Below are 17,440 nucleotides of genomic sequence, written 5' to 3'. Positions count from 1 at the left end.
AAAAAAAAAAAAAAAAATACAGCGCCCTAGTTCCTACCCCTCATCCAGATTCTCTAGGTCAGAGATGAGGCTCAGAGCTCTGGCTGTTGTTCTGATGGGAGTTCACCCTAAGCCAGATGCGGTAAGGCTGGACCACAGGGGAGGAGGGGCAGTGGGGGAGAATGAAAGCCCAGTCTTCCCTTCCTTCTGCTCAGCCTAGTCCAGTCCAGAGGGTGAAGGGCTGGGCTTCATCAGCTTCAGAACTGAGCCCAAGTCCAGGTTTATTCTAGTCAGCAGGAAAAGTAAGGGCAGGAGATGGACTAAATAGATTCCAATCTATCATTGCCACCAATTACATTGAGCTCTCAGGGTCTTGGGAAACCTCTCTGCCATTACACTGGGGATAGGTTATTACTCATACCCCCATCCCTGGTACCCACACAAGGCACATAGAGCAACTCTCCCACCTGGGCCTTCACCAGGCCCAGACCACCAGCACTGAACATCAGTCCACCGTCCCAAGGAATTATGGGTCAAAGAAGTGGGGGAGGGGATAAGTGAAAAAAGCAGAAGGGTGCACCCTGGCACCCCACCTCTGCCCTGCTGTGTGTGGGTGCTTTGTGCCTCTCACAGAAGCTCCCCTCCCTCTTTTTCCTCCCTCCCTGCTAATGCACACCTCCTCCCATCTCCCTGCTTTGCTCTGGAAGAATCACCCTCTACACTCCAACCTTAGTGTACCTGCCCAGCCTGAGAGAAGAGGAGATATGGACTGCATGGTCTCCATCAGGTCTTCTGCCCACCACCACCTTACACAGACCCTACACCTGTCTGTCTGCATCTCCACTCTCCAAACATCTCTGCCAAGCCAAGAGACCTCCCTCTGCTCTTCTTCCCCACGCCCAGGTGTGAGGGGTCCTCTTGCCTGGGAAAAGGAGGGTGGCAGAAGGGGTAAGATGACCTGGGAACATGGCCACCTACCCTAGGTCTATGTCAAATCTCACACACCTGACCCCAGGTCTCAATTTCCCCTATCCGTGCCTGCCTGGGGAGTCCTCTAAATGCCCTAGGGTTTAAAAATGCAACTATAGCTTGCCCTTCTGCACTGCACTTGCTCTAGGACCAAAGAAGAAAAGTGCCCAGGGGAGCTGGGGAGAACCTCCTCTTTGGTAGCACCCTTTTGCCCTCTCTGTGTAGTCTCATAAGTTTGCAGTTCTTTCTTAGTGGCTGAACTCTTGCATTGATTTAAGTCTTCCATCAAGCCACACATTCCATCCTGCACTGCCCACACCACAGCCTTTCACAGTCCAAGCACTCAGGGATCCCTTTCCAACAGGCTCTGGCCCATCCTGGCAGTAGAGTCAGTAGAGACCAGCCAGGGTTACCCCAGGTCTCCCATCACAGCAGAGTGGAAGTGGAGTGCTCCTCAGCATCCCCTCACCAGGGCTCTTGGCCATCCTAGTTTTCTACCCTACCATACACTTTACCTCACTAACCACACCCCATAGAGAACTGATCAGTAGACCCACTCCTCTACTTCCTAACAACCCACATCTGGCAAGATTTGGAGTTGGGCCCCAGAGACCAGAGGCCATATACCCCTCACTGCCCATGAAATGAAATAGCCAGCAGGGTGGGGGGTATTCAAGTTGACTGGACCTAAATGTTGGAGTCTCTTCCAACCCAACTACCTGGCTGGGATGGAGGAGAAGCTCGTCTGTCCATTGACCTAGAATTTTGCTACCCCTTAATCCCTGAGTCAGCAGTGGACTAGCCCCCTGCTCTGTGCCCAGCCTAGAGACCCTGAAGTGGGGGGTCTGCATCAGTGGTGGGAAAGGATGGGGGCGGGTGAAAGAAAGCAGGCAGAGGCGCAGGTTCCTAGAAGGCGTCTTTAATCAGGATTTGGTAGTACACAAGCTCTCCGGATTGTCTGCATTAACATACAGGGACTTAAAAAGGCACAAGATCCCTCGCACAGCGACGCGTGAGGCGGGGCGCCCCCACCCCGCCCGTGCGCGGCCGTGTGCGCGTGGGTGCGTGTCCGTGTCCCACCCCCGTGGCGGCGCCGCGCGTGTGCGTGTCGGTTTCAAGTGTTGGATTTGTACAGTACTCGCAGTCTAGGGGCGGGGGCTCAGTGCATGCTTTCTACCCGGCCCGGGGGCCCCGACGCCGTTATGTACACCAAGGAGGACGCACCCCGGAGAGAAAGAGGGAAAAAAAAAGCGTCCCATCTTCGTGTGTGTGATTTTGAATTTTTTGTGCATGCTTACGCTGGCCTGGCTGGGGTCGGGGGAATAGTGCAAGCGTATAATACAGTATTATTGCAATACAAAAGGAGGGCCAGGGGTCAGGATTTATGACAGGAGAAGAGGCTCAGGAATACCGGCTGGGACTTAGGACCTGGGGGGTAAGGGTCCTCTTACCAACCCCTTCCCATCCCTCGCCATCCCCACCCCCCATTAGGAAGAGTCTCCAATGAAGGGGGAAACCCCGTCCCTGGTAGAAGAAGACTCAGCTGGGCCCCAGAACTGAGTCTTCCCATCCCACCAGTCCCACCTTTCTTGGGGCAGGGGCCAGCCCCTTTCCTCGCTCAATACTGTCAACTCTAAGGTCCCGGGAACCCGCCCCCTCCCCTATAGAAGTCCCTCCAAGTGGGGAGAGGGGTCGACGGAGCAAGTGCAAAGGAAGCAGATGTTGGTCCCTGAGTTTTATTTTGGGGGGCGGGGTGCAGGAAGAACTGGAAGTAGGGAGCATGTTTGGGGACCCCCAGGGCCCACAGTGGAGGAGTGTGAGTGGGCAGGGGATGCAGACTGCGGCGTGGGCAAAATGGGGGCGTTAGGCGGCTCTGAGAGACCTGGGCTCAAAGCTTTGCTTCCCCCTCAACTCTGGGCTCTTTGGCATCCAATTGCAAGGCCAATTATTTGGGGAGGGGGCAGCCCTGTGGGCAGTGAGGTAACAGGAATTGGGGTGGGGCGATGGGAGCCTTCAAGCCTGGAGAATCAGCCAGCCTCCCCCACCCTGCCCCGCCCCGCAGCCCCTAATCTATATCCCAGCCCTGGAAGCACTAGGGGCGAACCGCGACTCCAGCCCTCGCCCCCAGGCCAGGGACCCAGAGGCTGAGAGCCAGCTAAAGGGAAAAGCAAACAGATTGGGGTGGGGAGTGGGACGCCGCGGGGGGCGGTGCCGGGCCGCACCTGGGCGCGCGCCGAGCAGCTAAAGGACCGAACTACATTCGTGGTGCGCGGGCCAATGGGGGCGGAGGTGGCAGGGGTCCCCTTACAGTTAGAAACCTGCCCGGAAGGGCGGGGGCTGCTGTTTGCTTCCGGAGACTGGATGAAGTGTGCGCTCAGCTACCAAATGAGAGTGTGTGAGAGTGAGTGAGGGCCGGTTAGTGGGGGGCCAGGTGAGCCCCATTCCCCCCACCCCCACAGCCTGTGCGGGAAGGGAGGGTAAGTGGTCGGACTGACGGCGGAACCACGTGGAAGGAGAGATCTAGGAAGGTACCCACAGTCCTTTGGCCTCGATATCCCCCCTCCTCTTCACCCTTTCTCAGTTCTTTACTTCAAGGAAGGAGGCACTCAGGCTCAGGGCCTCCCGGGCCAGGAAGCCCACTGGGTGGTGTGTTGGGAAGCATGGGGATATTTGAGGGGTGTGGCCCTCAGGCTAGGAGCCTCTCCCTTAGGGAGAAGGATGCTTTAAAATTTTCAGAGACTGACTCTACAGAGATGGACTGGTTCCTGCCCCTTGGACTGGGAGTGTCGCAGATCTAGGTAGAGTTTGGGGCAGGATGGGGTGGAACAAAGTCAACCCAAGGACAGCAGACCATACTGCATTTTCTGTGCCAGAACAGCCAGATGCACTCCCTCCCCCCAGCCAGAGCCCCACCCTCTCTAGGCCTGGTCCCTATCCCTGACCACCCATATAGATACCATGACACAGCTCCTTCTACCCACCCCAGTGGCCCTGCTCCTCCTCCCCCAGTGCCTGAGCAGACAGCACCGCCCCTCCCAGCAAAAGAACTAGGCAGGGCAGATGAGAGAGAAAGGGAGGACCAGTCATAGCTCAGAGGTGCCACCATCCCCGCCCCCCCCGCCCACTGGCCAGGACTGTGTGTGTCTATTTTCCCAAAACTGGAAATAAAAAGGGAGATTTTGGGGTTCAGGATGTTAATGGTTGGGACAAGAGTGTCGAATGGTTATTGCTGTGACCCAAGCTGCCTTCAGTGTGTGGGGTGCATATATTCATTATTGAGAATTTAATAGAGCATTTTTCACTGACCCAGTGTTCTTAGAACACACACTCTCTCCTTGAGAAAATACTGGTCCTACCCGAAGTACCCTACTCACCATGCTAAAGTCCACTGGCCCACACACACAGTCAGGCACTTGTGCACACAGCACACACCACACATCTCCGTGAGCCATTAGCTGCCTCCTTCCAAGAAACCCACCCAGTTTGAGTTCTTAGAGAAGAACACTGTCACCCTTCAAGTGCTTCAACCCTGGACAGAAGGTACTGTGGAGAGTCCTCAGGCTCACAGAGGTTGCAAAATGAGCTTGGGTCATCTCCCGTAAACAGTTTTGTTTGGCTTACATGGTGATTTTTCTTTAAAAAAATTTTTTTTTTAAAAAAATTAGATGCCTACAATTACAAATTGGGAGATTTCACATAAAAATTAGAAGGTAGTGGCAAGAATTGGTTTAGCTGAGGATGGTGGGGTCCCCTGTTTACCATGGTCCTCAAACCTGGCAAGTCCCAGACACTGGTTGACTCCTATTAATGTGTGAGTTGGCGACAACCACTCAGATTTTCTGGTCAGTGTTCACTGATGCCAATGTCTGCCTCATCTGTGAGCCTAACCCCTAGGACCTCACCAAGACCACTGAGGCCAGGATTTTGAGCACCTGCTCTCTCACTGCAATTCTTACTCTGCCCACCCAATCCACCAGAGCTACTCTGGAATGGGGTTTGGGGCCATGTGGTATTGAGAGGTTGAGGGTCTCTGGAGAGACAGGATCCAGCCATTTCAACCAACTCCAATACTCTGGAGTGACTTCCATCTGGACACTATCCCATGGCCAGGTGGGAATGGGAAAGGAAGGAAAGTATGGCTCATAAACTCCCCTCTTCCTATATAGAGTGAGGAGGAATTTTTAAAACTCCTATCAAACAAGACCTCAGATTATTCAGCATGGATTGGTTTTATATACATTCTTGTAAATAAAATATTCTGATTAATTCATTAAATGCAGGTAATACTGGGATCTACCTCATAAGCTATTATGAGGTATAAATGAGTTAATATTGTAAAGTGTGTAGATCACTGCCTGGCACATAATAAGCACTGTGTACCAGTAACTGTTAAATAATAATTGGAAGCCAACACTTTATGCAGGGTGTGACTATCAGGTATGAAAATTCCATTTTCAAAGTACAACAGAGTGTACTGTCTCTTTTTAAGCCTGACCTTGGGAAGGCCGTGTGCTTTCCCTCAAGTAGCGTATCACTTCTTAAAACATTCTGGCTTCCTCTTGGGAAATCCTTCAGGGAAAAAAGAGTCTAACATTATAGACTCACAGCATCCCTAACTTAACCTGGGAACCAGAGACTGGCAATTCAACCCCAAACCATGTGGGGCTCTGCCACGTGCCATATGAGCTTAATCCAACACAAGTGGTTTAGATTATTTTAGCCACCCTGAAAAGCTAGTACTATCATCAAGATCTCCTCCTGTTAGCTCAGAGCTTTATGGCTTACAAAACATTCTCTCCTCCACCAGAGAGGATATGTAAAAGGATGTCCTCCAAAGGACAAAACAGTTTGAATCATGGCCTTTCTTTAGAAGACACATCCTGGCTCAACGCCTGTGGCTCAAGTGGCTAAGGTGCCAACCACATACACCAAAGGTGGCAGGTTCGAATCCAGCCTGGGCCTGCCAAACAACAATGATGGCTGCAACCAAAAAAAATAGCCAGGTGTTGTGGCGGGAGCCTGTGGTCCCAGCTACTTGGGAGGCTGAGTCAGGAGACTCGCTTGAGCCCAGGAGTTGGAGGTTGCTGTGAGCTCTGATGCCACAGCACTCTACCCAGGGGGACAGGTTGAGGCTCTGTCTCAAAAAAAAAAAAAAAAAAAGAAGAAGACACATCCTCTCCCACATTTCAGTTCTGGGGGTGAGGGGAGTTTGAAAATTCAGCCACTTTCCAAATGCAACCCCCACTTTCAAAGGCTTTGGAAACAAATATGTATGTAATGGTAAAATGAGTCCGAAGCTAGTGCCATTATCTTTGATAAGTCACAAGGCACTTTGGGATCTGAGAGTACTTCAGGGTTCATCTAACCCCAGATAGAAGGGGCCCTGCCCCCACTGCTGCTGACTTACAGAGCAGTTGGCGGGCAGACCCCTTTCATTTCACCCCTGCTGCTACTGGAGGTGGATGAGAGGAAAACCAGAGGATGGGCTAGAAAGGGGAGACAGTGCTAACAGAAGGGGAATGGGGCTGCTATTCATCTCCACCTTTGTGCTTTATGCTCTCTGTCTCTACTCAAAGGGTCTACCCTGACCCCTCCTCTACCTTCTTACTGGGCAGTTCAGAGCCATCTAAAACATCCCATAGGGCAACAGAGGCTCGAGTTTGGGGAGGTTCAAAAGTGAGTAGATGAGATGGGGGTTGGTGTTAGGCAAGTATTAGAACCCAGGTGGGTTTCTGATGCCAGGTGGAGAAGGTGTTCTTAGCCCAGGCATCCTTAAATAAATAAATAAATAAATATTAAAAAAGAAAGACTTTGAAGAAAGAAGAAAGGTAGGTATGGAGTAGTTCATGTGGATGAGCCATACCACAATGCTGGCTACCTGTGAGGACAATTTGGCTCCAGGGCACTGCTCATTACCCTTATAGCATCCCCAGGCTCGGGTAGCAGCCTTGAGGCCTCTATTCTAATCAGAGACAACTGGGAAGTTGACAAGCCATGGAATTGGGAGGGCAGCAGAGTTAGGGGGATGAGGGTAGAGAGAAGCTGAGGTGAAAAAGGTACATAGGAAACTACTGAGGACTGCATAAACATCTTTCCGGCTCCCTAACACACGTACACACCCATTCATACACACCCATATGCATAGGGCTGTAGCTCTGTGCAACTTCAGTGGGTGCCACTCACACTGGGGTTCATGTTAATGGCACTTCCTGCAATTGCACAGTGCACAGCCTGAGCATTCATTCATGGCAGGCCTGCCACATGCACAAATGCCCATGCATAAGCACACTCATTCAAGTGTACGTGCATGCACACAAGCACACACACAGATCCAATCTCACTGAAATAAACATTTTTCAAATCTTCAGGCCTCCTTCTCAGGCACAGACCTTTCTGACACCATCTTCACTGGTAACTCATTCCCCAGAGGTGCTGGGTGACATGTGTAAGAATGAAAGAAAGGCAACCTTGGGGTCCCTGCATTGGCAGGTTTGGGGCTAAGAAATGTGGGGAAGGGGCATGAGCAATCTGGCATCCTGACCACACATCCCCATTTCCAGACCTCCATCTGGCCTGTCTGTACCACAGCCCCTCCCTGGGGGCTGACGGGCTTGACTGAGCACCTACAGAAGGAGTCATCCTGAGAGGGGCAGAGGTAGGGCTGCTCCTGGTTGTGATTTGTCCTGAGACATCTGGGTTGCTGCTGAGCTCATCCTTAACAATCACATTCTCTGCCACTGCTTCTAGACTGGGTCTCCTCGCTGCTCAGTCCCAGCCTACTTTGATGAGCAGGGGCAATCCGAGGACCCCTCTCATCCATCTTCAGCTCCTGAGAGCTGGGGCCAGACAACCAATCCTACCAGTGTCTTGGGGGAGGAGCAGCCTACCATGGACCTGAGCCCCATGCCTCCTGGGGCAAGATGTGCGAGGGAACGATTCTGTGATAATGGCATGGGAAAGGCTCACTAGGTCCCAGAGTGGCCCACCTCCATCACTGAGCAAAGATACTCCTCCATTGCACTTCAAACATGGCTGGTTAGCCCTCCATCCCATACAAAAGGCCACCTGCCCTGCCACATGCCAATTAGATACACACTCACTGCACTCAGAGAGGGTCCTGGTCTCCGCCAGCTCCTAAGGGGTGAATCAGACCCAGCCATGCCAAGAGATCACAGATTAAACAGAAAAAAAAAGCCCTGTCAGATTGACTCTGGCCCAGCAAGCTTCATGTCCCTGACACCTAGGTTTCCACTGGATCCCGGACCCACTGGTATCTCCAGCCCACTGCCCCCTGTCCTGTGCCTGAAACTGCACCACCAACCCCACCCCTCCCTGCACCATTTGGCTGGCGCTTAGCAAAGGGAGCCGAGTGGGCGCGGGACGAGACCCTGGTGTGGATGGGAGTATTACAGTACCTTGGGCCAACATTTTAGGGGGGCCGTATTGCATGATGGGGTGAGATGGGCTGTGTGAGTGTGTGATTATTGCGTCCTGGGAAGAAACCATGGTCTCTGTCTGCTCCCCACCCCCCCCACCTGCCCCCTCCAGGAGGGGGGGGGCCCAGCCTAGGTCTTGTGGGTGAACCGGGCCCACACCTGCTGCAGCTGGGACCGCGAGATGCGGAGCACCGAGGGCACGAGTCTGTGGTTGCCGGCGGCGAGGGGCGCGTGGCGCCGGTGGGGCGCCCGCACAGGGCTGCTCTCGGCCGAGCGGCTGCGCTGAATGAGGGAACCGGAGGAGCCCGAGGAGCTGCCGCCGCCAGGGTGAGGGTAATGCTCAGTCTCCAGCGTGGAGGAGGAGAACACGGAAGACGCCAGTCGTCGCAGGGGGCTGTACCGCGGGAGGGAGTGCCCCGAGAGTCTGTCCTCCTCCAACTGAAAGAGACCAAGAGAGTGGAGGGAAAAGAGGCGTCAGGCACAGACTCGACAGCTCCGTCTCGGGGGCCACCCACCGCTCACAGCCCCTGCGGCGCCGGCGTCCCTGGCAGGTGGCAGGGCTCGGGCGGGCTCCAGGAAGGTGGAGAGGGAGCAGACCACCCGCCCCAGGTCCTGCTCAGAACTTAGGTTCTGGCCTCCAGCACCCTGCCCCCTCCACCACCTCTTTGGCACTTTTCACTCCATGGTCTCCTTGCAGAGACCTTGGCCATTCACCTCCTCTGGGAAGCTTTGCGGGCTTAGCTCTACCTACCTCCCAGTTGCTCTAGGCTGAGGAAACCCTCCCTCTTGGGAAGGTGGCTCTGTGACTGTTCCTCACCATGTTCCCCTATCTAGACTCTATGCCCCTCATTAGGTCGAAAGAACATTTCCTGCATACTCTCTGCCTTGGCACCTCCGCCCCAGGGAGGTGTCAGGGTCTAAGGTCAGCTGTAGCCCAGAGAAGCACGTTTGAACCCCAACTCCACCACTTACTACCTGGGTGACCACGAGCCAGTCGCTTCACTTCTCCAAGCCTCAGTTTCCTTGTCTGCAAAAGGGGTACCCACATGAGGATTTCATGTTATAACATGCAGAGCACTCAAAACAGTGCCTGCCATAGAGTACATGTTGGGGTCATGTAAGCCATTGTATCTTTTAATGAACTCTTCAGAATGAGGAGAGGGATAGAGGACTGGGGGGAGGAGACAACTGAGATCATCTTTCTAAAGTGGGAGACTGTAGAAGAGGGTTGGCCAAGCTGCTGCCTTCCTGCCAGCAGAAAGAGGCCTGCCCTTGTGACCCCATGCCCTCAGGGGGAAGGTGAAGTGTCCCAGGCATGTGGGGGTGGAAATAGTTTCCTGGGAGTTACCAGACCTTTCCCAGTCTGATCCCTAGCTCTTCCGGTGACTGAGGCCAGTTTAAATAGCTTTTAGTGTGGCAGTGGGGAACTGGTTGTGCCAATTCTGAGAAGCCAAAGGAGTAGGGGCAGGAGACACTCAGCTCCAGAGTCCATTGCTGATGTCAAAGATGTCAAATGGGGGCACAGGGGCACAGAAACTCCAGCAGAATGAGGATTAGAAAGAACATTCTTTTTTCTTATTTATTTATTTATTGTGACAGAGTCTTACTATGTCACCCTCAGTAGAGTGCCGTGGTGTCACAGCTCACAGCAACCTCACACTCTTGGGCTTAAGTTACTCTCTTGCTTCAGCCTCCCAAGTAGCTGGGACTACAGGCACCCACCACAACACCCAGCTATTTTCTGTTCTAGTTGTCATTGCAACAAAATGATCCAGCCTGGGTTTGAACCCACCAGCCTCAGTATATGTGGCTAGCTCCATAACCACTATGCTATAGGTGCCGAGCCAACATTCTTTTTTTCTTTCTCTCTCTCTCTCCTTCCTTCCTTTCTTTCTTTCTTTCTTTCTTTCTTTCTTTCTTTCTTTCTTTTTTTTTTTTTTTGAGATTGAGTCTTGTTCTGTTGCAAGGCTACCAAGCTAGATAGAGTCCTTTGGCATCAACCTACCTCAAAGCAACCTGAAACTCCTGGGCTCAAGTGATCCTCCTCCCTCAGCCTCTTGAATAGCTGAGACTACAGGCACTTCCATGAAGCCCAGCTAGTTTTTCTATTTTTAGTAGAGATGACATCTTGTTTTTACTCAGACTAGTCTTGAACTCCTGAGCTCAACGGATCCTCCTGCCTCAGCCTCCCAGAGTGCTAGGATTACAGACATGAGTCACTGCACCTGGCCAAGAAAAAGATTCTAAAAAGGTTGTCTTTGCTCCCTCCCTGCTTTCTGTTTCAGCTTCTTTCTGGCCAAGCTAGTCCCATCTGCACTGAGGGTTAGGAGTCTAAGACCCACCCAGAAACACCAAGACACCCACAGTTCCCCAAAGCCCTTTTCCCTGCACATGTTGGTGCTTCAGTTTAATATTCCAGCTAGAGTTTTGTTTTCCTAGGCTGACATTTAATGACAGCATACTCCTACCCCTTCAGGCCAGGCACCACTTGTGGTCACCTACTTGTCCTCTACACCCAGTTGAAATGTCTCCTCTGTGAGAAGACCACCCCAGCTTCCCCTGCAAGCTCTCTACTCCTAGCAGATAAGAATTCTCTGTTATCTCCCCGATGGCCCTTGTAAACATCTCTGTTATCTCCCCGTTTGGCCCTTGTAAACATCCGTTTCTGGACCTTGGCATCCCCACCCCGCCCCTTGTGACTGTGAGCTCCGAAAGGGCAAGACTGTGCAACCTTATTCATCTTTGTCCCACAGCACACTGTCCAGCACGTGATAGGAAAATGTTTTGGTGGCTGCCAAGCAAATGTCTGTGTACTCAGGGAATGCTGACCTTCCATGTTATCAGCCAGTGACAAACAGCAACGGATGGCAAACAGCCCTCCCCCAAATTACACATTTGCTAACCTGATTTACCGTCCCCCTAGCTTTCCTGGCCACTTCTAATTTGTACCTTACATTTCCCTGAGGAGAAAACCAGGTGTGTGTACAGAAAACATTTTTAAGTATCACATCATGCACACCAAAGAACAATAGATGCTTAAAAATTGTGCCTGGTTCTACATCATCTTTGTCCTTGCTCCCCACATGTGCAGGTGACACAGTTGCAGGTGTTCATATTTTTAATGATTGCTGTTATGAGGAAGTTCACACATCAGATGCCAAGGAGATTGAGTTAGGTGTAGAGAGAGTGCCTTGAAGAGAGGGGGCAGAGGTGGGGTATGTCCCTGTAGAGATTTCTTGCCTGTCCTGAGCCACATAATCTAGTCACCCAGGGGTGGAGAGTCTCACAGAGTGTGATTCTAAGGTGCAGCCAGGTTTGGGAGCCCCCACTTAGCCCCGGGCTGGGCTCAGCATTCCCTTCAGGCAAGCCTAAAGACAAGGAAAAAATACACCAGTCCATTTCTCCCTCCTCTGTCCTTGATGAAGGAAGGTCCCTGTTTCACATTTACCCTGCTGTCCCGAAATACTTGGCAAAACGTGTCACGCCTCATATGCTCATCCACAGGCACATGTAGAGGCCACCATGCACACTGAGGTTCCCATAGGCACACAGCTGACAGGATCCAGCTAGCAGGTGTGCACAGGCGTGTGTTTGTACTCATGTATACACACACAGAGACACGAAAGCATGCTCCAGACTCTTTCCAGCCCCTCATAAACAATCTGCTCCTGACTTTGTTTGCTCCTCTGCTAAACTAACAAGCCTCAGGCTGAGTGGCTCAGAACACAGACCCTGGAACCAGCTGCCTGGGTTCAAGTCCCAGCTCTACCATTTACAGCTTATGGAGCTGGGCTAGAAACTTCACTTCTCTGAGCCTTAATTTTCTTAACTTTCAAATAGGGATTACCTAGCCATAGTGTTGTTGTGAGGAATACACACACAAAAATGGAAGTGCTCAGAACAGTGTCTGGCACATAGCGACGTAAGTGCTACCTGTTATTACTGTCATTAGAATTATGACTCTTGTTGGATCCTTCCAGCTTTGACATTCTAGGCGTCTATGGTTTCCTACACACTAGCAGACCCACTATGTAGTCTACACCGACGCAATGATGTGCACTACATCCAGGCGCACAGGTATGGATACCTCTGTACACCAGTGTGCCCTCATGCTCAGCTGACACATAAGTGCACATGTGGTCACAGACTGCCAATCAGCAGTTCTGTACACTGTGGGGAAATCAAGACCACAAGGTGAGTCCACGAATCAAGTTGAGACACCTCATTCATCCCCACAGACATGCTCAGTTCATCTCTTGTCCGAGACAGGCAGCACCCATTCCTGTCATGAGCAGACCAGAGACTGAGACTGACTACAATAGGCCTGTGCTCCCAAATCTCTCCCTCCTCACCCCCTTGGCCAGAATTCTCCATGGTGAGGGTGATTCCCAGGACACAGGGAGGAATCTGAAGGTGAGAAAAAAACCTCAGAGATAAACCTCAGAAGAACCCCAGTTCCCTAACTCTGGGACCAGAAAGGGGCAGTGGCTGACTCATAGTCACTGAGAAGGGACCGGCAAGACCAGCCCCTGACATGGGACCGCTGAGTGGAACGCAGAACAGACCTTGAACCCCTTCCAGCATCACCTCCTAAGCTCTCCCTGCCCCCGCTTAGGAATCATGGATGCCTTTCAGCACACAGTGCAAGAGTTAAGAGTCCACTTCCCAGGTCAGAGGTCAGCTGCTACCTCACACAGAGAAGCTTGGTCAGGTCAGTGGCTCTCTGCCTATTCTGACACCTCCTTATTAGAAGAAAATAACCAAAATGCCATGAGACATGTTCAGACCCTCAGCTCAGCATTTGGGATTTGGCCACCATCTGGCCCCTTGCTGCCCTTCCAGCCTTGTCCTCTAGTCCTCCTATAGGAGGAGGTGCCATTGCAGCCAGCCTGGCCCTCCCAGGGCCCCCCAAACAACCATCCCTCTGCCCAGACTGGAGTCCTCTTGCCCTGGCTCTAAGCCTTTCCATGGCATCCACCCTAGCTCTCAGGCCTCACCTCTTCTGTGAGCCTCCCCTGACCCTGGGAACTGCCTGCTGCCCTTTATCCCTCTCCTGCCCTGATTTCCCTGCACTCCTCCCACAATCTGACCTCTCCCCCTTAGTCATTCTTCGGGGGGCTTTTTCCTCTCATTCCTCTCAGATGTGAGCACTTTCCAGCCTCTGCTGTCACCTTTGTGTCTCCCCACCCTGTGCAGTGCTCTTGGGTGACAGTATCTATTCTCATAGTTTCCAAAACCCCCAAATCTGTATTTCCAGGACATCTCTCTCCTTAGCCTCAAATGCTTCCACATGGAACTCCCTCAGATACTATGAGGTCCTTGTATTTAAATCTGAATCCACACTCCGTTAGAAACCACTCAAGGACAGCATTGCTATCCACTCATCAGCTAAGAAGCCCTGTACTCCCACTCCATCACAGTCCTCTTATCCTCTCCCCATCACCTCTTAGCTCTATCCACCTTGTCCCCTATCCATAATCCCAATTCTGGTCCAAGCCACCAGGGCTCTCTCCCACTACTACCTGCTGTGTGGCCTTCCTGCTTCTGGATTTGTGCCCTCTCAATCCATTTTGCACACCACAACCCAAAGATCGTCCAGCAGTACCACATGTACAATCAAATTGCACCTCTGTTCAAAGCCTCAGTGGCTCACCAAGACTTCAGAATCAAACCCCAACCCCTTGGCTTAGCCCCAAGGTCCTCCCTCCATAACAAGGTCCCAAGACCTGCTTGAAGCCTCATCTGCCGGGCGTGCAAGTGCTCGGTGCTCTCTGATCGCCCCCTCCAGGCCTTCACACACACTGTCTTCAGGCCCCACTTTCTCCCACACTGTAGTCTATACCGACGCAATGATATGCACTACATATGGGAGCACAGGTATGGATACCTTCAAGCATGGTTTCCTTCCCTCAAATCTGCCTATACTTATCGTAGCCCTGCAACTTTGGGTTACTAGTGGGTAGTGCCCACACAGCTGGAGCACTCCCGGCCTACACGACAGGACTGTGGTCATTTGGGGACAGGGAGTGGGATGCAAGCCCAACCTTACCTGTCTCTGTGGGCCTGTGGGATCCGACTCTCTCCGTCGAGGGCGGGGTCCCGAATGCAGGGGCGAGTGGGAAGGGCTGCCAGGCGTGGGGGGCTGCGATGTCTCCGAACGGCCATCGGCCTGGCTCAGCTGGGGTGGCAGGGGCTGTGGCGGCATTGGCCGCAGGTCCTCCTCAGCCAGCGTCTGCATGCTGCGTCCCCGGGGCCGGACAGTGGGCTCTGTCCCTGCCCGCCGCCGCTCCTCGCCCTCCTCAGGCAGTGGCCGAAGCTCCTCTGGCTCCTCGTCTGTAGTGCCTGATGTGCTGGGCTCAGCACCCGGAGGGAAGTCCTTCAGTTCGGTCTCCTTGTCAATGATGACCCACTCCTTGCTGTCAAAGTCCTCCTCCTCAGCCAGCGGCACTGAGCGGAAGGCATTGCTCAGGGCCTCCTGCTCCACAGAGGCTGACACGTCCATGCGGCCGCTGGCCTGCCGGTCGGCGTGACCTGTGTCCACTGACAGCATCTGGGCTGGCTGCGAGGAGCAGGCCTGGCGTGAAGGTGAGCCAGGCAAATCCATCCGTGACCTGCAAAGCCACCCGACATGGGCTCAGTGCCTGGCTCCCCTGGACCCACAAGCAGGGGGCAAGGTAGACCCTGACTCCAGAAACCTCCTGACCATAGCACCACTTCCACCCTGGGCCAGGGGTGGGCTCCTCCTAGGTTGTCACCCCCAACTTCACTTCCTATAAAGACTTAGCAAGTTCATCTGTTTATTCATTCAGCAAATGTTTTTGAACCCTTACTGTGTTCCAGGAATATGTAGTATATGTGAGCAGAAAATAAATTCTCATCTATGGCCATACCACCCTGAATGAGCTCCAATTTCATCTATCTTGGAAGCTAAGCAGGGTTGGGTTGGTTAGGAGGGTACATCCATTAAGTACCTGGATGGGAGAAAATAAATTTTGGTCTGTGTACCAAGGAACACCTCCTTTGGCCACCCCCAGGAAATCTCATCTTCCTAAAGCCAACTTCATTCTCAATAGTCCAGGGCTCAAACCCATCAGTAGCTCCATCCTGCTGATCCAGGGCAAACAAACCTAGCTGGCTCTTGCATTTACAGATGTTTTTTCCAGCCTCTTAGACTGCCACCATTCAGACCTGCCTGGCTGGTATCATTACTGTAAGATATGCCTTTTTAGTCCCAGTTTAACAAACTCTAGCGACTCCCCAGCGCCAGGAACAAAGTCCACATTCCTTAGTTTGGCACTCAAGGCCCTCCCAGCCTGACTAACACTCAGTTTCCCCATTCTCCTAGCCAGATCCATATCAGATTCCCTCCACAGGGCCTGTCCCCCTAATAACCTGTCCCTTTCAACAAGCTGTCCCCCAGCCTGAACTCTCCCCCCTGCCCCCCCGTAGCCTGTCCTTATACCTTTCACTGTCTGACCCAGGTTGGATGACACCTCTAAGAGGTAACCATTCCTGCCCTGCAAGGAGGATTGGTTCGCATCCTGTGTCTCCCTCTCACCACAGAGTGGACCTCATGTCTAGCTACTTACCTGTCTCCCCAAGAGACTGGGAGTTCTGCCAGTCAGGGACTGGGTCTCATCTGACTTAGGGAATGATTCTGTCTTAGGACATCTTTTTGTCATTATCTTAAACTGTGAATCTCACATAACTTCCAGAGCTTCTCCAAGTGGGATGATACCAGCCCCAAGGTGAATGTATTTCTGGTTGTACAATCGTGTATGTGGAGGGGGTGGGGGTAGGGTGCTACACAAGAAGAATAATCCTCTCCCAAATGCCAAAGTACCCTTCTGAGAATGCCACAGGGGCCTAACGCATCTGGGGTTTGTACACTTCCTCACATTCAGGCTTGTGGCAGGAGATTGACTTTAATTTTCCCTCAGCATTGAGCCTTTGGTTAGATGGAGAATTGCTTCTACTCCAGAGAAAGGGGGTGCAGAGCAGAACCACCTGCGGGCCTTTCTCAAAATACTCCTGGCACAGCCTACATGGGCCCTGCTACATCCAGCTCAGTACAAGATTTTTATTGATTTGTTAATAAGACTTAAAATAGAACACCCCTGAGAGAGGCCTAGGGCTTATACATACTTATACTCCCATATAAATGGATGATATCATTTCCTTTCCTGAGAGCAGTTTGTTTTCACAAATACAGAAAGAAGGTGAGTGCAGGGCTGAATCATGTGGGGGGAGTACATGTATGTGCACATGGCTGTGCATGTGTGGGCGTATGGGGCAGGGATGGGGGAGGGTTGAAGACAAAGGGGAGGGAGCTAGAAATCCAAATCCAAACTCTTCATACTGTCCCCTGCTCCCAAGTGCTCCAGAGCCCAAACCAAACCCTCTGCTATCTATGAGATCCTGAACCTCTCAATCCAGAAAATCTCTCTTTGGCCCTCTCCTTTCCCCACCAATCCTGAAATCCTAATTTCACTATGAGCCAAACCAAATTGCTTATCATTCCCTACATGCTGGTGGCTCTTAGACCATCTTGTTCAGAGCATTTCTCAGCTCTCTTCTCTACTCACATCCCTTCCTATCTGCCCTTCTTTGGTTCTCCATTTTCAGAACCCTCCATGCTGAGGGATAGAAACAGTGGTCTTCAGTTCCAGGTAGGCCACCCTGTGTGAGTGAGGAGTGGCACACTCTCACACAGGGCCCATATACCCGCCTGGGGCATCTCCACACCATGGCACTGCACCTCATCCTGAAGGTGAAGAACAGCTTAGGACAGAATCTGGAGGTGACACCAGGTCTGAGGTAGGTCATGAGGAGACACACTGAGTATTTGCAAGAAAGGTTTCCCCCTTCCCACCTGGGACTGGGTCTTAAGAAGAGACCCTTTTCCTGGTGCAGAGAAGACCTCAGCCCTGCTGTGGAGTGAAGCCCCACTCAGAGGCCAAAAGAAGGTGGAAACATCTCTCAGGAGCTTTTCTCATGACTGATATTGTCCCACCCACCACCAAAGTCAACCAACCACCTACCCATCTCCTTCACTT

General features: G+C 52.3%; 1 protein-coding gene across 1 annotated transcript in view; it reads right to left on the bottom strand.

Moving 5' to 3' along the window:
* The window catches only part of TTBK1 (tau tubulin kinase 1), a 36,105-nt gene that overhangs the window by 7,346 nt on the left and 11,319 nt on the right, over positions 1–17,440 (bottom strand). Inside the window, exon 12 of the mRNA XM_003789209.1 lies at positions 14,434–14,995. Coding sequence (XP_003789257.1) covers positions 14,434–14,995 — 562 coding nt within the window. The remainder of the gene's footprint in view (positions 1–14,433; positions 14,996–17,440) is intronic.

This window comes from Otolemur garnettii, unplaced genomic scaffold (genome assembly GCF_000181295.1).
Source record: "Otolemur garnettii isolate 467f Iridium unplaced genomic scaffold, OtoGar3 scaffold00031, whole genome shotgun sequence".
Classification (NCBI taxonomy): domain Eukaryota; kingdom Metazoa; phylum Chordata; class Mammalia; order Primates; family Galagidae; genus Otolemur; species Otolemur garnettii.
The sequence above is the reverse complement of the archived record's forward strand: the minus strand, read 5'-3'. Positions and strand labels throughout refer to the sequence as shown.